At 33.2% G+C, this 23,629-nt stretch overlaps 3 protein-coding genes across 5 annotated transcripts in view; 1 reads left to right on the forward strand and 2 right to left on the reverse strand.

Annotated features, from left to right (window-relative positions):
• LOC139487765 (uncharacterized) overlaps positions 1 to 4,150 on the reverse strand; it is a 28,830-nt gene extending 24,680 nt beyond the window's left edge. The window contains exons 1-3 of one of the 2 annotated variants that reach the window (XM_071272833.1): positions 4,012 to 4,150; positions 1,933 to 2,102; positions 739 to 854 (exon numbers count right to left, since the gene is read on the reverse strand). In XM_071272833.1, the coding sequence (XP_071128934.1) occupies positions 739 to 854; positions 1,933 to 2,097 (281 nt within the window). In that variant the 5' untranslated portion in view covers positions 2,098 to 2,102; positions 4,012 to 4,150. The remainder of the gene's footprint in view (positions 1 to 738; positions 855 to 1,932; positions 2,103 to 4,011) is intronic. The other variant, XM_071272831.1, reaches the window with a different exon arrangement.
• The window catches only part of LOC139487774 (28 kDa heat- and acid-stable phosphoprotein-like), a 327,843-nt gene that overhangs the window by 100,563 nt on the left and 203,651 nt on the right, over positions 1 to 23,629 (reverse strand). The gene's annotated exons all lie outside the window — the stretch shown is intronic.
• LOC139487772 (NAD-dependent protein deacetylase-like) lies at positions 13,507 to 22,297 on the forward strand. 2 transcript variants are annotated; one of them, XM_071272848.1, is made up of 7 exons: positions 13,507 to 13,586; positions 13,994 to 14,175; positions 16,988 to 17,227; positions 17,653 to 17,739; positions 18,183 to 18,520; positions 19,302 to 19,495; positions 21,420 to 22,297. In XM_071272848.1, the coding sequence occupies exons 2-7, from the start codon at positions 14,052 to 14,054 to the stop codon at positions 21,610 to 21,612; spliced, it is 1,176 nt and encodes a 391-aa protein (XP_071128949.1). In that variant the 5' UTR covers positions 13,507 to 13,586; positions 13,994 to 14,051; the 3' UTR covers positions 21,613 to 22,297. The 2 variants fall into 2 exon arrangements, with proteins under 2 accessions (XP_071128949.1, XP_071128950.1); XM_071272849.1 differs by having other exon boundaries at positions 13,569 to 13,586; positions 14,040 to 14,175; positions 21,420 to 21,703.

The raw sequence follows: 23,629 nt of genomic DNA on the forward strand, positions 1-23,629 counted from the left end.
GCTGAAATCATCTCTTTTTTCGTAAAGTTTTGTTTTCAACCGACCCTCATTGTCAATTTCTAGATGTAAGTCAAGATATGAAGCCGACTTAACTGTATCTGTAGTATCCTTTATCTCCAATTCGATGGGATAGATGCGTTCCACATAGTCACCAAATTTTGAATTGTTTTGTGAAAGAACGTCATCTATATAGCGGAAAGAAGAGTTAAAGGATATTGCTAACTTCTTATCTTTCTTCCTAAGAAGTTCCTGCATGAAGTCAGCCTCATAATAATAAAGAAACAAGTTGGCAAGTAGAGGGGCACAGTTTGTTCCCATTGGGATGCCGACAGTCTGTTGAAAAACACGTCCTCCGAACGTTACAACATGAATAACACCGAAAAGTATTCCCCCTTGAAACAATTTCTATAAATACACTTCATGTTGAACCCCTCTGTTGACACAAACATATACATAAACGAAAGTTTTGTCCATTGTAATTGTTAATAACTTTTGACAAGATTTATAGTTTTGCACAAGTTGTTTTTGGATGATAACTCTTGCACCCCATTATGAATTATATCATATTTACATAGATAGGATACACAATACTGGTAATAGTAAAGTTTTTACCTATTTTTGTCTCTTGTAGCGTACTATTTCGAACCATTGAAATAAAGTGGTGTCACGCCCATGCGCTCACTTTTGTTTCCCACTAACAAGTAGTGCCCTTCGATCCTCTTACTAAACAATGATTACCTTGCTTTAATTTCCGAGGGCTTGCGTGTGTTATCAATTGCGGCCATTGCCTCTTTGTTTGCTAGAAGATCCTTACAGATTTGGTCATCTTTAAAGGCTTCGCCACTACCTGGATCCTGCAACAGAAAATACGAAACGTACACTCTTTATGTGTGGTTTTGAGTACACAATATACTGTTTTCATATTATTGACTTTGCACTCCGGTGTAAAAAAAAATCGACTAGTTAGCTACTTTGTTGTATGATATTCTATTACTCGGTTAAGTTAGAGCGACGAACACAAGTAAAATCAAGATTATAATCGATGTAACTTAGAGAAAAATTTACTGAGTACCAGAATATTCTACCCACGAAAAAGACGATAATATGTAAATAGTCTAACTTCTATGTAATTTCGAGACCGTGTAAAAAGGTCAGTATCCAGACAACATCAACATACAACTTTCGAGTTCGATGCATTTCCGTCAAAAACTTTGGTTTCAGTGAACATAATTAGCGCGTTTAGGGGCGTCGTCACTTCCGTTGCAATGTTGAGCAAGTGGTTGGAAAACTATAAAGCTATATTGCACGAATTTGTCGGCAAATTGATTCTCATAATTGTCTTTCAGTACTGCTGTCATCAGGGAAGTGTGATCAAGTACCTAAAGAACAAATTTTAGTTCTAGTTGATGCTGCACAATGACGAGGAACGTTTATATTCGAAATTGTTAGTGTATATAGTCAGGCGATCCTCTATATCTGGTAAATGACGTCATAAAGGCGTGCATAATTGACGAGTTTTTGCCGGTGACGGACAAACTGGAAAATGGTCTAAACAATTAGCGATGTATGAAAGCAGCAAAGTAACCTGTCATTCGCCAGTGACTGAAATCATCAAAGTTACCAGGCTTATAATTTAAAATGCAAGACGCGCGTTTTTAAGACTCATAAGTGGTGATGATTAAAACAGTTTGAAGGCTAAATTGATGGTAGTTAAGAGCATTGTAAACAAAACAAAATCGACATACATGTTGTAGCTTAAATTGGATGGGGTAGGGAAAAATCTGTTATGGTTTCGAATAATTATTTATTCTTAATTTTGTAACAATGCAACAATGTACGCATCAAAGATACCTGATGTAAGCACCAACATCTAAAACAAATGAAATGATTGTGTTTTATGAATATCTGAATATATATATATATATATATTACCATTGGCGCTTTCCCTCCTTTTGGACTTACGAATGTGATTGCATGTCCCTTTGCTTTTAGTACGTGGTAAGGATGAGCTACCTCCGGTAAATACCAACCGGTCTTGTGGTCCGTAACTCCCAATTTATCATGACTGGTTAGAACAAATAACACTTTGGCTGGCATTTTCACTAATAATAAAAAGAAAATATAATGACTGATATTGTTTTCCTGTGGATATCTAATTTGAGTTTTGAATCGAAAATATTAAAAGAATACCAAGGTGACAGTATAATATCATAATTCAGGCAAAAAAACAAAACGAAAAAAAGAACGAACTAACTAATAACAATTGACAAACCTTAAACAATCGGAGCTAACACACAACTAGAAAAGAGAGGGACAAAAGATACCAAAGGGACAGTCAAACTCATAAATCTAAAACAAACTGACAACGCCATGGCTAAAAATGAAAAAGACAAACAAACAACAGCACACACGACACAACATAGAAAACTAAATAATAAACAACACGAACCCCATCTGACATAAATGTTTAGGTGATGCGCAGAGTAAGCAACTTCTACACGACTAGTATTTATATAGCCAATTACATGTTTAATACCTGGTCCAAAGTAGATCAATGTGCCTACGAAAATTCGATCATATCCTTGCCACGTCAAATAAATATTATTGTATGAACAATCGAGCCAATATTGTTTCGGTTAAATATTAGAAGGAATACTTCTTTTTTACCATTTAGAACCATTGGATCCGCAACTTCTAAAAAGCAACTATATTTCAATGTTATTTTCATAAGAATACACAAGCTCTTTGCATTACATTAGAAAAATATTCTACCCATAAAGGTGTCGATGGAATATTGTTACATGATAACTAAACGCTTGTACATTTAATTGGGAAATTGAGACCCTATCTTTTATCGCATAGGTTTGTACTATAAAAGTCACATTTTAATGGAATTTTACAAGGTTTTCAGATAATTGAATATACATGAAAACTGAATATCAAAAATTTGGTTAATAGATTATAACAAATTGGAACATAGTTTGAAGTCTGTCTATGACCTAGGAATCTTATAGGAAAATAGGAACTATGTGCAGGGCGTTGATATCAAAATCAAATGAGAGAAAATTGTTATAACAAAAATACTCTCAACTAGTATAATAATATTGGTAACTTTTCACATATAGGATGAGAATATCTAGACTTCCATCCTTTTTAGAATTAGAAGGTTCATGTTTTATTTCTTATTAAACCATCTTCATGATATGAACCTTTATCCCACTCATCATGTAGTAAATCAGGTACTAACCCTCCGTTCATTTGAATCAGCAACAAAAAACAGAATGATGGACAAATATTGCATTTAATATGTTTATTATATCCATTAATTCTCTTCATAGTAATCAAGCGGCCGAAATATGTGAAGTCCAAAATCTACTACAAGCATTGAAACCAAAAAGGAGCTAATGAAAAGACAAAGCCGGACGAGGAGTCAAACCTATGAAAGAAGAGTTCTCATTGGCACTCATACCACATCTTCTATAATATATGAAGGTAATACAGAAATTCGAATCCGTTGCGTTACCACTTATATGTTTGTTTTATATAATGATAAATAAAATTAGCAAAATATAAACCATTTGAAGTTAACAAAAAGAAGAAGAAGACATTTAACCTCAGTAACGGAATTATACCCAGTAAAAAAAGCAACATACACAAATTATAATTTAACATAACCAGGACTAGGGCTCCATTAACCGAAAGACAATGGCATATGTGTCATCAGGTTACTTAGGGAAAATCCACCAAACATATCATACTTCCTACTGCATAGAGAGATACTGCATAACGATATGCACATTATATATTCATGACGAACAAACCAAAACTTAAAGTTGGCAGCCATTAATGGTATAATGGTTAAACATTTTAAAAAACTGCATCTGATTTACTATATAAATGTTATGGTAAAATCTAAATATAAGTTAAAAAACTGAAGCTTTTTTCTTGTTACCAGCTTGGTTATCATTTCTACAAACAAACAAATTTGCAATCGTTATAAAAATGACATACCTGAAACTCGTGTAGTATAATTAGGAAGATTCTGCTAATAATGTTTAAACCTGAAATTATTTAAGCGGTCATAATATAGGACATTTATAGGTTCAAACTTAAAGGGTCAGTTAAGCGTGCAATATTGATTCCAGGTGTATATGTGACTTAGCAATTTACCTGTTATGTCACCCCGTATAACCCCGATACAAATGAATCCGGGCGTTGACGCGTTCGAAGCGATAATCAGAACAACATTTGGTATGACACTGAACAATTTCGAATGCCTCTCCAGAACTTATTTGAGTATATATAACAAGTATGGACACAGACGCAAATTGTCAGTGGGGTTAAAGGTCGTTACAAATGTATTGAAAGCTAGACTGGAAATGTGTATTAACAAATTGAGTTGATGTGTACATGTCTTCATTCAAATGCATTGACTGATAAAAAAAAAAAGGGGGGCTTCAACTTCCACCCCTCTCTGTGAATTAGTTGTTTGAGTATATATAAATATGTCAATGTGAATGTTAGTTTATTTATTCAATTATACAGTTGTTGTAAGTTTTAGATATTGCATAGAACGTTTGATAAAACTGCTAGATGCAAAACGCACAGACATGGTGCAATTTTATACGTTTTATGAGGTAAACAATGCTGAATATCTTTTCGTGCATACACTAAATAAATTTTCTCTTTAATACTGTATTGTTCGTTCAATCAAATGTGTCGCGTTCGTTGTAAGTTCGTTGACAAAATCCGTCACAAATCACTTTCTTGTCAAGGTATTCGAGACCCTTTTTCTGTATTTTATTGTAAATGTTTATCTGTTAACTTAGTCAAAGTAGTTTAACTTAAAATATCTGTCATCCAAAGCCAAAATTGCAATATTTATCTAGCGTGAAATCTGATAGGAATGCTTCTATTGAAAATTGGGACTTTCAACGTTATTTCAGGTGAAATGAACAGACAATAAATATATTCCAGTAGAAATAAAGTTTCAAAAAGTATAGTAGTACAGTCAATAAAACTTTAATGACTTACTTTTCACAATTTGAGACTCTTTCAAATACCGATGTTGGTCCAAATTCGCCTAGACGAAAGCAGACATAGGAACTAGTTGAACTTTTAAATTTGCCGAATGCCATAGATGGCATTCCAACTGCTTTAATTTTTTAATTTATTTTTATATATTAAGCTTTGTAGATGTGATGTGGTGGCCAGTGAGACAACTTTCCAACAAAGTTTAAATGAAGTGGGTGTATACAGCAATTATTATAGTCCAATGTACATTTAACAATGAGGAAAACCTGTACCATAAAGTCGGCTAAAAAAGGCCCCGATATAAAAAAAAAATTAAAACGATGAAACTAACGGTTATATTTTTATAACTTATGAATTATCTATTAAAGATGAAGAAAAAATGACAGATCTATATAACCAATGTACTACAGGCTCCTGGCGTTGGACCGACCCCAAAAAGATTGCGGCGGGATTAAACACGTGAGCCCCCAACTCTCTCCTTAACCTGGAACACTGGTGTAACAGCACAACGTGATAAAAAAAAAACCTGTAAGTTGCAATTGGCTCAACTCAAAATGTCGGTACAGGACACAAAAAGTATGTATCAGCATATATCCAACCGAACGCTTTTAGGTAAAGACGTAATAAAACGCATGAACTTGTGCAATGCCAAATATAAACAGTATCGAGAGGATGTACGGTATTATGAGTTCTCATAAGTGTGCATATATTGTAATAATGTAAAGTGATTAACCGGTACAGCATAACTTTCTATATTGTAGCCAAATTTTTTTTTCATGAAAGTATTTGGTAAAGAGTGACTGGGAAATATACTATTAGATATGGTCACTTTGTTTTTTTCCCGACCGGCAGTAAAACCTGACCGAAGTTGGCCAACCATTTAGTTGTGTGGGATGTAAAAGTACGCAGTCACGTCCAGTCCGAATGTTAATATCAGTTGAATGACGTGTGTAAAGAGAGTACTACGCTTACTACACTGTACGAACCCCTGCAAACACTTTATGAGAGGTCCATAATGACCTGTTGAAAGGCAACATTTGTGTCCTTATTCAATATACCTCATTTTATCCAGTGTCAGTCCAAATGTCCCCAACGTAATTCCAGAGGGCCTCCTTCCTGGACCTACATGTAGTATGTGTTGCTACTTTGCGCCTATCCTGAACATGAATGACAAATTTGCAAGTGAACGTTAAGCAACTAACAATCAACCATTACGTACACGTGTCATAAACAAATAAAAGGGTCCAGAAATTGTTCAGTATACCAACTGCAAAACGTTTCATTTTTTATTGATAACTATTAAGACATGAAAGAAGAAACACAGCAAATGTCTAAGGTTAGATTGATGATTGATGCTTTGCTAATCTGCATAATTTACCCATGACGCCAATTAAGGTTAACTAGGGAATATAGATATGGTCCCTTTGGTCTTCTCCGAAATAAGTAAAAATTTGAATGAAATGCATATGGGTGGGTATAGACTATAATGTGCTTATAATAACCAGAATGACCAATGATTTAGATTTTGGCACCACAGTAGAAAAACTGTAATATTCGAGGAAATTAAGCATAATCTTTTATACCTTAAAAATTAAAAAAAAAAAAAAAAAACATAATTGAAAAAGCAAACCAGTTAATATGATGAATTATCTCTTCATCTATATATCTTCACATAAAAGTAACTATTGATGGCTATTAGTTACATGTTTATTGTATACAAATATTATTTAGCCTTAATGTAACTCTATTGTAATCTGTGACCCATAGAACCCGCCTCTGAGATTCAGGCCAAAAGGCTTAACCTAAAATCCATTGATTGTTTTTGATTGCTGTCTATACAAAAAAAAAATGTAGTACTGAAACAACTCTTCACAAGAGACCAAACGAAACAAAAATGAACAACTATAGGTCACCGTACGGCTTTCAACAATAAACAAAGCCCATGCCGCATAGTCAGCTATAAAACACACCGAAATGACAAATGAGAAAACTACCGGCCCAATTTATGCACAAAACAGTGAACAAAAAAAATATATATAACCACTGAATTACACGCTCCTTGCTTTGGACAGGCACATACAGAATATGGCGGGATTAAACATGTTAGCAGACACCCAACCCACCACCTAACCGTACATTAAATGTCGTATGGTAAACACTTTCGAAAATACTATCAAATTAGAAATCGGACAAGTGTATCTGTATGCTTAGCCATATTTGCACCTGTCGAGTTATTGTATTTTCCTACACATTTAATAACTATTCCTACCACTTACACTTTCGAATTTCGTATACATAAGGATTTTTTTACATGTACTAATTTCCTCCAAGAGTGTTTCGACAAAATAACGGATATTATGTGTTGCTGTCTGCATGTTATGGTGGTAAATTATTTTTTTCAAACATGCATATTGGCTATGATCATACCAAAGCATAATTTAATACATGCAAAATTCATTGACAAACGCAATGTTGTGTCAACGAAGCGTACATTATAAAAAGGTGTAACGACAACGAAGCGTACACAACATGAAAATAAAGACACTTTAAAGCGTGTATTTTTTAGTTTCTAGAAACAACATAAACAAACGATCTTTATAATTTTGTTAAGTTATACTATGAAATTTTCAAAAATGTATTTTATAAAAACTATGAGGTACGAGAAACATTAAGCTATGAATATTTAAAAATACCAAGCACGTTTTATCATTGATATCGTCGTGCGTTTTTTTATGTTTGTATATAAAAATGTCACACATCTAAAAAAAAAAAAAACCTTTTAGTAACTATTGAGTATTATGGCAAAGAATATATTGGAGCAAAATATCCGAAGAATAGATATTGGATTTTTAAAAGTATTAATTCCTTACTGTCTGAACTCAGTGTTACACGGTGTGTTCTATTCGTACGCGTCAACGTCCGGTTTCATCTGCATGTATCTGGGTTATACAGGGTGTATATGTCTGTAATAAACCGGATAATTCCTTATTCTTAAAATACTGGATAGGGCAGTTTGGAGATTGAAAAAATCTAAGGCACTTGTAATAATATTTATCAAAGGTACCAGGATTATAATTTAGTACACCAGACGCGCGTTTAGTCTACATAATACTCATCAGTGACGCTCATATCAAAATATTTATAAAGCCAAACAATTACAAAGTTGAAGAGCATTGACGACTCAAAATTCCATAAAGTTGTGCCAAATATGGCTATGGTAATCTATGCCTGGGATAAGAAAATGCTTAGTTTATTTTAAAAATTCAAAGTTTTGTAAGCAGGAAATTTATAAAAATGACCACATTATTGATACTGTTGTCAACACCGACGTGTTGACTACTTGGCTGGTGATACCCTCGGGGACGAAACGTCCACCAGCAGACAAACAAAGCCCACTTTTAATTGTCATTGGTCATTGAGTTCACACGTAATTCGAATTCGATTCACATTAACTAATTCGAATTAGTTTAATTCACATTCGAAACGTTTTACGTCCTAACGTCAAGTTTAATTCGAATTGCAATGCGCGTCAAATTCGCTAACTGTCCAAACGACGATAACTTTTAATTCGTATAAACAAAAGTGTATTCCTAATGCGAATTGGATAATTCGAATAAGCCAATTCGAATCAATTCGAATTAAAAAAAGAAGAGTGTGTGAACGTGATTAGCGAATTTGATTCGAATTCAATTTGAATTAAATATACGTGTGAACGAGGCATAAGATATGAGCAACAGCTTTTAATACCAAAAAAAGAATTTTTGCTACACAATTTATTTTACAAATAAGTTATAAATGTGTGTAGTATAACGGGGCTTTCTTGTGTGTGTTTTAGAACTTTGTCATTATTTCGGATCTACGTATCCGGGATCGTAACTCCATCTTGCCCGTTAATATAGGGAACTAGCTATTGTATATATGCCACAATAAAGTAACTGTTAGAATTGAACGAAGTCTCCTTAATGTTCACATGTTTAATCGTCAAAAAGTACATGTAGATATAATATATATTTGAAGGTTCACAACTATAACTTCCAATACAAAACGTTACTAAATTCCAGCTCTATAAAACAACATGTTACTTCAAGCTACTACTCCAATATCTCTGACCAATACATAAAGTTTCTCACAAGATTCAGCTATAAACACATGTTCTTAATTTATGTCAGCAAAGGCATTGATTAATGGTCTTAGATTATTTGGATAAACTATTGCAGTTCAACTGTGCAATTAATGTATCGTATAAAGTGTCACATTTTAAACAAGATGAAAGATCATTAAACTGATTAAGAACTGACCATCAAATCTTAGATGTAAATGACCACGCCACATCACTCCCCGCTAAACAAAATTCGTTTTCACTCGAATTAAAAAAAATCATACCAAAAATATTACACAAAGTAAAAAGATAAGGGGAGGAAATGTGAACATTAAAAAATAAACTTTTTCTTTGACTAAAACTACTTAAAAAAATCTAAACTAATAATAATAAAAAAAAATAATGATAATTGCTATACCATGTAATTTATCAATTTACGTCGTGAATAGTTGTGGAAAAATTGCAAAAAGATTAATACTCTTAAAGTCTAAATTTAACAATTATCCTTTCAACTTCAAACTCTTGATACTTATAACTACAAAAGAGGCACTAAACAAAAATCATAAAAATATATAACACAAGTTTGACAATTATTAATCTATTCAAATACATTATGGTAAAGTCTAATCGCGAATTTTGACCGTTAATCCAAGCGTAAATAAAATGATAAAATAATTAAAAGCATCAATTAAAATCAACTAATCATTATATCTGGGCAATCCAATTCAGAAAATCAGCATCTCATTAGCTGCAATTTTCACTTCTATGTAAAATTGAGAATGGAAAATGGGGAATGTGTCAAAGAGACAACAACCCGACCAAATAAAAAACAACAGCAGAGGGTCACCAACAGGTCTTCAATGTAGCGAGAAATATATGTGACCGTATCACCATAGAACTACCAACACTGTAAATCATCTTCACATGGACACTCCCATGAACATGTTACTTCAAGCTACTACTCCAATATCTCTGACCAATACATAAAGTTTCTCACAAGATTCAGCTATAAACACATGTTCTTAATTTATGTCAGCAAAGGCATTGATTAATGGTCTTAGATTATTTGGATAAACTATTGCAGTTCAACTGTGCAACTAATGTATCGTATAAAGTGTCACATTAAACAAGATGAAAGATCATTAAACTGATTAAGAACTGACCATCAAATCTTAGATGTAAATGACCACGCCACAGTAGAATATCTATTTTTATCGCTATTTCGTGCATTTTTCCTTTGATCTTTTTCTCTAAAATAGCGATAAACAGATTATCATTGGCCGTCTCAACTCGATTGCTTTTCTCGCTTGAGCCGGGACGGCTCAAGCGAGAAAATCAATCTCGTTTAGATGATCAACGATACTCTTTAAGTATTTGACAGTATATATATTTTGAGCATTAACTGTACGTTAAATGTCCGTTTAAGGCCAAAATACCCATATTTAATAATGTGATTTGATTGTATTAATCTATCATTCTGGTTTTTTTTTTTACCAAAAGCAATTTTCATTTGTTTTATCGACTAACTTTGGATACATTTTAGAGTCTAAACTTCGTTATTTTTAATTTGGTTGTTCCTAATCAAGATGTATCTGATAAACTAATTGTGCACACGTTGATATTCATAAACCATGTTCCAAGAACGGAAGATCATTATTCTTTTCGGTTAAGGTAACTAGAGGCTCTAAAGAGCCTGTGTCGCTCACCTTGGTCTATGTGAATATCAAAGGAAGCAGATGGATTCATGACAAAATTGTGTTTTGGTGATGGTGATGTGTTTGTACATCTTACTTTACTGAACATTCTTGCTGCTTAAAATTATCTTTATCTATAATGAACTTGGCCCATTGGTTTCAGTGGAAAATGTTAGTAAAAATTTACAAATTTTATGAAAATTGTTAAAAATTGACTATAAAGAACAATAACTCCTAAGGGGGTCAATTGACCATTTCGGTCATGTTGACTTATTTGTAAATCTTACTTTGCTGAACATTATTGTTGTTTACATTTTATCTCTATCAATAATAATATTCAAGATAATGACCAAAAACAGCAAAATTTCCTTAAAACTAACAATTCAGGGTCAGCAACCCAACAACGGGTTGTCCGATTCATCTAAAAATTTCAGAGCAGATAAATGTTGACCTGATAAACAATTTTACCCCGTGTCAGATTTGCTCTAAATGCTTTGGGTTTTGAGTTATAAGCCAAAAACTGCATTTTACCCCATGTTCTATTTTTAGCCATGGCGGCCATCTTGGTTTGATGGCCGGGTCACCGGACACATTTTCAAACTACTAAGCCAAAAGATGATTGTGGACAAGTTTGGATTAATTTGGCCCAGTAGTTTCAGAGGAGAAGATTTTTGTAAAATATTACTAAGATTTACGAAAAATGGTTAAAAATTGACTATAAAGGGCAATAACTCCTAAAGGGGTCAACTGACCATTTCAGTCATTTTAACTTATTTGGAAATCTTACTTTGCTGAACATTATTGCTGTTTATAGTTTATCTCTATCAATAATAATATTCAAGATAATAACCAAAAAGAGAAAAATTTCCTTAAAATTACTAATTCAGGGCCAGCAACCCAACAACGGGTTATCCGATTCATCTGAAAATTTCAGGGCAGATAGATCTTGAACTGATAAACAATTTTTCCCCGTGTCAGATTTGCTCTAAATGCTTTGGGTTTTGAGTTATAAGCCAAAAACTGCATTTTACCCCATGTTCTATTTTTAGCCATGGCGGCCATCTTGGTTTGATGGCCGGGTCACTGGACACATTTTCAAACTACTAACCCAAAAGATGATTGTGGACAAGTTTGAAATAATTTGGCCCAGTAGTTTCAGAGGAGAAGATTTTTGTAAAATATTACTAAGATTTACGAAAAATGGTTAAAAATTTACTATAAAGGGCAATAACTCCTAAAGGGGTCAACTGACCATTTCAGTCATGTTAACTTATTTGGAAATCTTACTTTGCTGAACATTATTGCTGTTTATAGTTTATCTCTATCAATAATAATATTCAAGATAATAACCAAAAAGAGCAAAATTTCCTTACAATTACTAATTCAGGGCCAGCAACCCAACAACGGGTTATCCGATTCATCTGAAAATTTCAGGGCAGATAGATCTTCACCTGTTTAACAATTCTACCCCTGTCAGATTTGCTCTAAATGCTTTGGGCTTTGAGTTATAAGCCAAAAACTGCATTTTACCTCATGTTCTATTTTTAGCCATGACGGCCATCTTGGTCTGATGGCCGGATCACCGGACACATTTTTCAAACTACTAACCCAAAAGATGATTGTGGCCAAGTTTGGATTAATTTGGCCAAGTAGTTTCAAAGGAGAAGATTTTTGTAAAATATTACTAAGATTTACGAAAAATGGTTAAAAATTGACTATAAAGGGCAATAACTCCTAAAGGGGTCAACTGACTATTTCAGTCATGTTGACTTATTTGTAAATCTTACTTTGCTGAACATTATTGCTGTTTACTGTTTATCTCTATCTATAATAATATTCAAGATAATAACCAAAAACAGCAAAATTTCCTTAAAAGTACTTATTCAGGGGCAGCAACCCAACAACGGGTTATCCGATTCATCTGAAAATTTCAGGGCAGATAGATCTTCACCTGTTTAACAATTCTACCCCATGTCAGATTTGCTCTAAATGCTTTGGTTTTTGAGTTATAAGCCAAAAACTGCATTTTACCCCTATGTTCTATTTTTAGCCATGGCGGCCATCTTGGATGGTTGGCCGGGTCACTGGACACATTTTTAAACTAGATACCCCAATGATGATTGTGGCCAAGTTTGGTGTAATTTGGTCCAGTAGTTTCAGAGGAGAAGATTTTTGTAAAAGTTAACGACGACGACGACGGACGACGACGGACGACGGACGACAAGTGATGAGAAAAGCTCACTTGGCCTTTTAGGCCAGGTGAGCTAAAAAGGGGGATTTCGGAGAATTCAATTATGATGATAAAAAAAATTTTATGGCTGCCATTTCAAAATAAACAGTTGCACCCATTGTATATCTATGTGATAAGAATATCGAACTATAATCGAACTTTTTCTGTACCTTGGAAGGGTAGGGGGCTTTCCCAGTTAACAGTGATACATATTGTGATCTATAATCATATTTGCATCAATATACATTTAAATATATGTGCAGTTTAATTGATTATTTAATTAACATGATTAAACTGGTTGTTTATCATGAATGATATCCGCCTTTTCTACTTAAGAGATATTTAATTTTTAAAATGAGCCATTGTTAAGTAAATATTATTCTGATATCCAAGACGAACTGACGTCACTGGATTGTCGGATAACTATTAATATAACTTTACGAGTATATCTATTAAAAGATATTACACCGGTATATTTAATATCGAACATTATTTTGATCTGAGAATAACACATCAAAAAGACTTGAGTGTGAGTATATTATTAAGCTTATTATATGTCGAATATTTTTCCTCAATAATAAATTTTACCATATATATATATGTGATCTATACGGATGGGTATATATATATATATATATATATAGTTGCTAAATTAAAAGTCTTGTGAAAGTGTAATGGAAACTAATGAGAATATATTTGAATGGGTGAAGGATTTACTATACAAATCCTTGAATGGGTATCCATTATACATACGTAATACGTACAAAGACGGATGGGTAGTATGTTTGACAACTGATAAATGAAGACTAGTTATTCATAATTAAAGAAAATCTGATTTTATAGTGCTGCTTTATTCAGATTTTCTACAAATTTATTTAGCTCTCTGAAATTATTACAAGCTTTAAAATGAATCACTTAATCTTTATCTTCTTATAGACAACCTGCAAGTTCATCTAACGAAGGATCCTTATACGTCTTGTAGGTGTATAGGAAGATGGCATCAAATGGAGCACAGGTGAAATGTTCCTACATTAACTGTGACCAGAGAAAAGTTATAGATCCTGAGTCTGATAGAGCAGATGTCCGAGGTTTTCATGTTTCTAAGTCTGGAAGAAAAGGTACGTAAGTTAGATTAGGATGTCAATACTGTGTTAATTGACCGGGACGTAGGGTGGGTAATTTACACAGCCATTGGAAAATACGTCTATATGCTGGATATGGGCAGGATTTTCACCTATGAAAAACCGTCTACGAATATTTCAAGGGTTCGACGTATCTACGTATTATACCTACCGTATAATAAATGCAATACACCCAAATGGCCACTTTTAGAGGGGTAGTCGTACGACTCAGACGGAGAAAGTGGTAAAGTTTCACTGACACACAGGGGTATAATATCGTGATAAAAAGGTCTTGGAAATCCAAAAAAATATGATTCTATAGATATACATGATTTAGTTTGAAAAGGATTCAATCTGACAATTTCATTTGGTCGACGGAAAACATTGAAAATTGTGTTATTCCAAGGCATACTTGATTGAAACAGAGGTAATTAAAGTTTGAATATGTTTCATAATGACACTTTTTTCCAAACGCAAATACAGCTTATAGGATACATACACATAATAATGATAATTTTATATGCACCAAATATAACAATTTCTACAAAATATTTTTGAGCTACATAATATATAAATATAAAGGTGTACATGAAATAAGATATGATACATAAAACTATATTCGATATACGAGATGAGAATGGTATACATTTGTACATGTGTATGGTCAGAAATTTTTAACAAATATGAAATGCAAATGATTGTGCAATCTTTCAAATGCACTTACTAGAAAACCTAACAGAAAGTAGATATCCGTTTCTGTGGAAAGTGGGAATCGGTTAAAAGATTGAGAAAACAAAAAGGGAGGTGAAACTTAATGATCCCCTGGTATCAATGGATCCCATAAGTTTACACGGGTTCCACCTAAATCCTTTATTTTTACACTTTATATAAACATGATCGAAATCTGATCTTAAGGAAAGGAATTGTGGAATTATTGACATCCACACCTTGTCCACCACCCTAAATATATACTAGAATATGAAAATAATATCAAAATGCCTTCTTTAGGGATTTCCAATGTATAAGTCGTTGATCTTGTCGTTTCCTCAAATTAATAGAGCGATAATTAGGTTTAAAAATTTCACATTTTCTTTATTCTCATTATAATAAAGAATAAATATATAACAGGACAGAAAGAAAGAAAGAATCAATATAAATATTAACAAATTTATGAATAAAAAAATTGAGAATGGAAATAGGGACAACAACATGATCAAGAACAGAAACCAATCTAAAGCCAACAATGGGTCTTCCATACATCGAGAAACCTGCAACCGGAGTCGGGCTGCTGCTGTCATCTAAACACTATAGTATGTACAAGTTCAGTGATAATAGACGTACATAAATAAGGCCCTTAGTTTTCTCGTTTAAATTGTTTTACTTTGTCATTTAGGGGCCTTTTATAGCTGACTATGCGGTATTGGCTTTGCTCATTGTTTAAGGCCATACGGTGACTTATAGTTGTTAATTTCAGTGTCATTTTGGTCTCTTGTGGAGAGTTGTCTCATTGGAAATCATACCACATCTTCTTTTTCATAGTCACGCTAAAGTCCGAAACGTATAAGTGAACTAAAAATTAAAAAAAAACCACCACAAGGCCGCGGGGAAATGTTAAACATTTCCGGTAAGTTCCAAAACATGGTCCTTTGACCTCAAAATCACATGCGAAATGCTGTTGCAACCGTTTAGAACAATTTAGATGGACACAGTTATATTACAATTTCATGTAACTGTGTGTTTTTGTTTACAGTTATTTTCAACAAATACTCAAATACGTTATTGTGTTACAAAATTGCTATTGGAATTCTGTCTAGATAACTTATGTGTGAAGTTCTTTTCTTTCAAGAAAGTTTGATATACTAAACAGTTCACTGCAGGCTTATGGTCAACATTTTTATAGTATGATTATCGTACTCAGACTCTGAAATCAACCAATCAAAATACTGGATTTGGTGTTTCGAGCAAAAATATTGTTCTCCGAGTACACAGTAATGTTTTATGGCTTAAGGCCAGGCATTGCAATCAGAAACATTTCGAACACGAGGATCGTACTAATACTCAGAACGAATGAGTTAAACTACTTGAGATTTCGAGCCCAAAACATCTGAATACTGAGTAAAGTATTCTCCTGCGGGTGCCGGATTTATTCTCCTGCGGGATTTTAAAGTATTCTCCTGCGGGTGCGAGATTTTTTCGCTCAATTGAAAACCCATTACTGGCCTTGTGCTGTTTTCTGCTCTTGCCTTTGACACCGTGAATCCACATATTCGTTCTTAATTTCATTATGACCCTTGTTTCCTATCTATACAAAATAAAGAACTCATGATTAAGCCAGAACTTTAAACCAGTTAACACGAAAAATTAACATTGGTTCGATGGTAAGATCTACTGGAGAATTTGACCAGTAAACACCCAAAATTAACATTGGTTCGATGGTGATTCATTGAAAACAGTTTTTTTCCGTAACTTTTAACCCGTGTATGGTTGTACCTTTATTCCACAGACATAATGAAATTTGAAAAAAAAACTTTATATGTTTAAGGAATGATAGTATGATAGTATCGCTGAAAGTAAATAATTCACAAAGACATAACTTCAACAATTCATGTATTTTATGATCTTGAAACAAAAGCCCAGTTTTAATTTTACTGCATGTCAGCTTTCTATTTTATGAAATTTTGGGATAGTTTACTGATATTTATCCCACAATGTCCTTTTTCGAATGTTTAATTTCTTTAAAATATCTCCCCTGTCTTTCTTATCATCACTTTGAAATATAACAGAATATTAAAATGTTTGCTTTGATCAGGAATGTTGGTTGATTGGACAGACGACGGATCTGCTACGCTTCATCTCTCCTGTTGGCAGAAAATTTCCAAAGCTGCCAAAAATGAAATACCGGAAATAAAGTTATCTGATAAAGAACAAGAATTAGTGAAGGAGGCAAAGAAAACAGCAGAATTTCATGACTCAGAAGCTCAATTTCAAAGCGAGGCTGTCCGTATTGCAGAAATGTTAAAAAATGCTAATTACTGTATAGGTTTTACAGGTATTTATAACTCGATCACTTGTATATACATTTTGTACATATTGTAGAAATTGAAGACATGGAATTGTATAATTATCTGTCGTACAGTTAACTGTCTTTCATTCTTTTCTAAATTCTATAAAAAAAAATGTTTCGCAAAAGATAAAACATGTATCTTGGATCTATGTCAAATAAAATATATTTGATATAAGAATAAGAGATGTGGAATAAGTTGCCAATATATTAATCATCTGATTAAAATGCTTAATTTGAACTACTTCTTACAGCCAACAGAGCATACTAGTATTTTCATAATGGTCCTGTTATAAGTACTTTGTCTGTAATAATGGTCTGATGCTGTTTATTATGGCCCAACTTACAGCCTCCGATTACTTTATAGATAATGATCCATAAACAACCAAACATGTATATGATTTACATTTTAGGTGCTGGAATTTCAACAGCAGCAGGGATTGGTGACTTTAGAGGTATTCATGGCAAATGGACAAATAATGACAAAACTAAAGACTATGGTAGGTTGATCTTAAATCTTCGTAAAAGTTAGAATTTGGAATTTACATCAAATAAAAAAAAAAACACTAATATTATTTTCTAATTTTAAAAACGTAATTTTTAAAGTATATTAATACAAATTTGTAGGATTTGTCTTCTTTTTAATATGCCAGTCTAATGATTTTTAAGAAGATAACGTTCCGAACGGACGTGTCTTGAATTCTGGATGTAAGACGTCCTCTGATTGGCTGACGTTGTTTTGTTTATCAGCTCATAGACATAATTTTGTCATGTGACCGTGACATCATCAGCCTTTTTTCATGGTTTACTCCGGTTTAAAATGGAATTTGGAATAACCTTGCAACCTAACCTAATTGGGTTTTTCTATTGTATTGATGTTCACTTCGTACATCTTATTTTCCAACAAGGAAAGTTTTCAGTTAAGACAAATTCTCTTTTTCAGGTTCTAAATCTGCCTCTTCGGGACCAGGAAAACAAAACCAACGAGGTTATCGTCTCCCAACGTATACTCACGAGGCAATATGTAAGTTACTGGACATGGGAATCATGAAATACTTAATCAGCCAGAACACGGATGGAATTCATAGACTTTCTGGTATTCCTGCACAGAAGATTTCAGAACTTCATGGAAATGGTTTTGAGGAGAAGTGTGAAAAATGTGAAACACGACGTATGCGCAACACAAACACAAAATCTGCTGCTCAGAAACAAAAAGTGCCACCCCGTAAATGTGAACGATGTAAAATCAACCACAGAACTGGAAACATGTGTCAAAATCCCGTAAGCATTTATTTTTAAGTATATTTGAATTTTGTTTTTTTTAATATTACAAATACATGGTTGATGACTGCTGTAGAAAGTGTAAATATAAAAAAGAAGATGTAGTATGATTGCCAATGAGACAACGCTCCACAATGACAAAGAAATTTCCAACAATAGGTCACCATACGGCCTTCAACAATGAGCAAAGTCCATACCGCATAGTCAGCTATAAAAGGCCCCGAACTGAAGTTTTCTTATAAGCATTTAAAAAATAAAATAACAAAAATACCGAACTGCAAGGACAATTCAAATAGGAAAGTCCCTAATCAAATTGCAAAATCAAAAGCTCAAACTAATCAAACAAATGGATAACAACTGTCATATTCCATACTTGATACAGGATTTTTCTTACGTAGAAAATAGTGTATTTCGTCGCACCTTGCTTGACAAATTTCACAAAATGCTTGAAGCTACCACATGTAGTGTTATAATTAGTATTATAACACACCCAAAGCTCAACACGACAGAACAAGGAAATGAATTTTCTAAAAATACCAGTCTATGAAGCGATGAAAGATAAAAGCACCGAAGGCCAGTGCAGTTGTACTTTATTAACACGAATCTGTCAAATCGTCATTAAGAATCGTTTACTTTTTCTTTATACAAATATTTACTGTCACTGATGGTGTTTTATGACAAAGCAAAAAACACATCAAAAACGTTTATGGAATTGCACTTGAGTTAATTTTAAATTGGTAGTCCATCTTATTTGAAATATTTCATATAATTTATTTTATAGGGTTGTGGAGGATACATGATGAATACTATCATCAATTTTGGAGATTATTTAGAAGGCCCGGTTTTACGTTCTGCAGAAGACAACGCAGAGAAAGCTGACCTTGTTCTTTGTTTAGGGACAACCTTGAGAGTAACTCCTGCTTCTGATCTTGTTGCCATGGGAAAGAAACCGAACAGACTTATTATTTGCAATAGGTAGCTAATATGTATAACCTTTTTGTTTTTCAAATCTATTTTATTATCTGTAAATAAAGTCATTTTTTGGATGAAACTTACAGGAAACAGATTTATAGTATTTTTGAAGTAATTTATGAAAAAAAGAGGTCGAACGTACTAACGGAACCGGTGCAATGTGAGTTATACTCAACTAATGGAGAATCTAGAGTTTAAGGCGAACACATCCCTTATTAACTGGGCATTTAAAAAGTCAGAATGCGAGTATATATGTTCAAACTCTTTTAGGTAATTTTTTAGTAGCAATAAACAAAAGAACTATGTCAATTGGACATGCTTTGATACTATATATGCGATTGAATTTTTACTTGATAACATTTTTGTTCGCTTTGGAGATTCCGCATATTTTCAAGTTATTGGAATTCCAATGGGGACTAACTGTGCATCACTTATTGCGGACCTGTTTTTGTATGGTTATGAGTTAAAATTTATGACTAAAATTAGCAAAAACCCATCGAAACAACATTTTAACAATACTTTAAGATATTTGGATGATATATTGGCTCTCAATAATGACGACTTCAGTATGTATGCTAAAGAAATTTATTCTGATGAACTTACTTTAAATAAAGCTTATACTAACAATGACCACTGCCCTTTCCTCGATCTTGATATCTATCTCATTAACGGGAAGCTTAATACAAACATTTATGATAAAAGAGATGCTTTTTCATTTCCTATCGTTAATTATCCATTTTTAGATGGTGACGTACCCTTGTCACCATCTCATGGTGTTTATATTATATCTTATCTTGTACGATTCGCTCGTGTATGTAACAACGTATTAGATTTTAGCGAGAGAAATTTATGTATTACTGAAAAAATTATTACACCAGGGTTTTCGATATCACAAACTGGTCAAAACATTTACTAAATTTTATCACCGGTATAAGGAAATAATTCGTAAATTTAACTCAACATGCAGACATCTTATACGTTCAGGTATTTCACATCCAATCTTTTATGGTAATATTCATTACAAAGCACAAAAATGTCAGTATTAACCTCAAAAGTTTACAAAACCTTTAAACAGACTTATTAAGAAGGGATATAGTTACGATACTGTTGTCAGGTCATTAAAGATTGCATATTTTGGCTTTAATATTGATTTTTTTCACTTATAGGGTCTTTGCATCGGAACTAAACACATTTATTTAAAAAAAAAAAAACCAGTTATTGGCATGACACGGGTTATGTTCTTCTCATATATCTTATGATAGTATGATACTAAACCCCTAACGGGAGGGATTGTGCCTGATATTCATATGATGAAGACATGATCTTTTAATCAGTTTAATTGAGGTCTAGAGCTGGCATGTCAGTTAACTGCTAGTAGTCTGTTGTTATTTATGTATTATTGTCATTTTATTTATTTTCTTTTGTTACATCTTTTGACATCGGACTCGGACTTCTCTTGAACTGAATTTTAACGTCCGTATTGTTATGCGTTTACTTTTCTACATTGGCTAGAGGTATAGGGGGAGGGTTGAGATCTCATAAACATGTTTAACCCCGCCGCAATTTTGCGCCTGTCCCAAGTCAGGAGCCTCTGGCCTTTGTTCGTCTTGTATGATTTTTAATTTAAGTTTCTTGTGTTTAATTCGGAGTTTAGTATGACGTCCATTATCACTGTACTAGTATACATATTTTTAGGGGCCAGCTGAAGGACACCTACGGGTGCGGGAATTCTCGCTACATTGAAGACCCATTGGTGGCCTTCGGATGTTGTCTGCTCTATGGTCGGGTTGTTGTCGCTTTGACACATTCCCCATTTACTTTCTCAATTTTATTTACTTAGTGTGTAATGTTCTCAGATTGATCTTACTAAAATTTGAATATTATATTATATTATCTTATATGTAAAAATTTCACTTTTTACTTACAGACAAACCACCCCTTATGATGACTATTGTACGGAAACAGATAAGGACGGAAAACTTCTAGGTTCCCGGATGTATGGCGACTGTGATCGTCTGATGAGACTGGTCATGAGGAAAATACTAGGTGAAGATGCAGTAAAGACTTGGGAGGATGATAGGGATCAAAGAGTTGCTACATACGACTTGTCAAGAATGTAGACAATTATGTTACACTTTTTGCAATATTTAAGCTTGTGTTCAAAATGAATAATAATTCAAATATATTGGAAATAAAACATGAAGAATATTCTTTCTGTACTTGGTTCAATAGATTAAGGGAGTTCGCTACTCAGTTTCAAAATAAGCTTTTCTTAACACTAGTACATATCGTTAAGGGATTATTTAAGTAATCAAAAGACCGCAAATAATACGTCAGTGTGAATGCGCTTTTTTGTCGAGATAATAGCCATGGCATTTTGGAGGAGAAAAGTTCCCTCTTGACTTTTCATAGCTGTATCATTGACAAGTTTAAGTTCTCAATAACTATTAAAAAATAATTAAAATTTTATAAGACTCGCACAGTGGGCTCGTCATTATACATGTAAAAGATTTATAACAAGAAAAATAGAGGTCAATGGGCAATAATTGTTAAGGCTTTCAAATGGATAAAACCAAAGGATTCCAAAAATTTGACAAAAAATCCAAAAACAAGACAAGCGAACATCCTTAACAGAAATAGATGTATACATGGCTGCACTGCTGCCTATTTCCTTGTTAGATAATGATGAGTTTACACACCTATATGCATGTATATTTTTATTCACATTTTGTCAGTTGCCATACACTTTTATTATTAGTGAATCTGTGAATTACACGTGTTTGCAATAAATTCATACATACCGCATGTAAAACACTTTTGTTGTATTTGTACTGTGATACAGTCCTGTCATCATCTCTATCATCTATGAAAACAAAGATTTTTATGTGATAACTGATCAGCTTATACTTTATATGCCCAATGAACCTTGCTTGGTAAGGAATGGATGAATTGCAAATAAACATTACAAAAGCTTGTCTAAAGCAAGAAGACCAGGACGCAGGAAATGTCTGGAGAGTACGATAGGCTTTTTAATTTTATGTTCAGCATAAACATAAACTTGACTAAACCAAAAGTAAAGGAATGGCATTTTTACGTCCTTCATCTCAATGGCACAATGAGGTTTCGACATTGCACAAAAGCTCATAACTCTTTCAAAATTTATGTTTCAACGGGTATTTATTTTAAACAGGTTTTTTTCAGCGTGTTCAATGATGAATTAATCTGCAGAGCAATCTCAAGTTAATTAGGATATCACTTGTTTAAATATTTATATCAAATTTATATCAAATTTACGCACGTATTGTTGAAAATGAATCCATAATTAACTACTGGTCTGGGTGTTGCTGGATCAGTTATATGACTAAAATGCTTTTTATTAATTTTTAAACAACTTTTCACATATTTTATTTTTGATATTGCTGATGAGTTCTCAATATTCAAAGGATATTGCATTTGATTGTTTTATTTTAAAACGCTCACTCCATTGCACTCGTGGAAGATAATTTATTGTTGCCTTTACTATATATTGAATCGTTATATTATTGATTGCTTCAAAGGGCATTGACATTTTCCTTACGGGAATCAATGTCGCAATTCTACTATACACAATAAATCTGGGAATGGCGGATCAGAATTGCTGATGCTATTCATTAGGTTCTGAATCAGATGTTGCTTCGTGGCAATAAATGACATTTCGTTTTTATGCAGAAGTAAAAAAAAAATCATAAGTCACTTGATCGGCATTTCTATCATAATAGTGAAACACAATATCGATGCCTCAATTTAAAAATGTTGTTGTGCCCATTTTCAAATTTAAACGTAAACTTTTATAACGACTATTTTGATTAAACGAAGTCATCAGGGACTTAGACTGTTCCTGACGTCATATATTACGAATGCTTGATTGTTGGTTGGTTAATTTCTCGTGTTAAATATTTCACGCATGTTCAGGACACGAAACGATTAACAAAAAATCAACTGGTAGGTCCTGTAGAGACAGTCGTAAATTTTCCACCACCATTGGAAAATGAGTTAATATTGGTTAAGAACAAATTTTTTGTAAAAGACAACCTCCGAACCCATGAAGGAGTTGTTGGAAAGGTTCTTGTACATCCCTCATGCACATTTAAACGGACG

This window comes from Mytilus edulis, chromosome 9 (genome assembly GCF_963676685.1).
Source record: "Mytilus edulis chromosome 9, xbMytEdul2.2, whole genome shotgun sequence".
Lineage (NCBI taxonomy): Eukaryota > Metazoa > Mollusca > Bivalvia > Mytilida > Mytilidae > Mytilus > Mytilus edulis.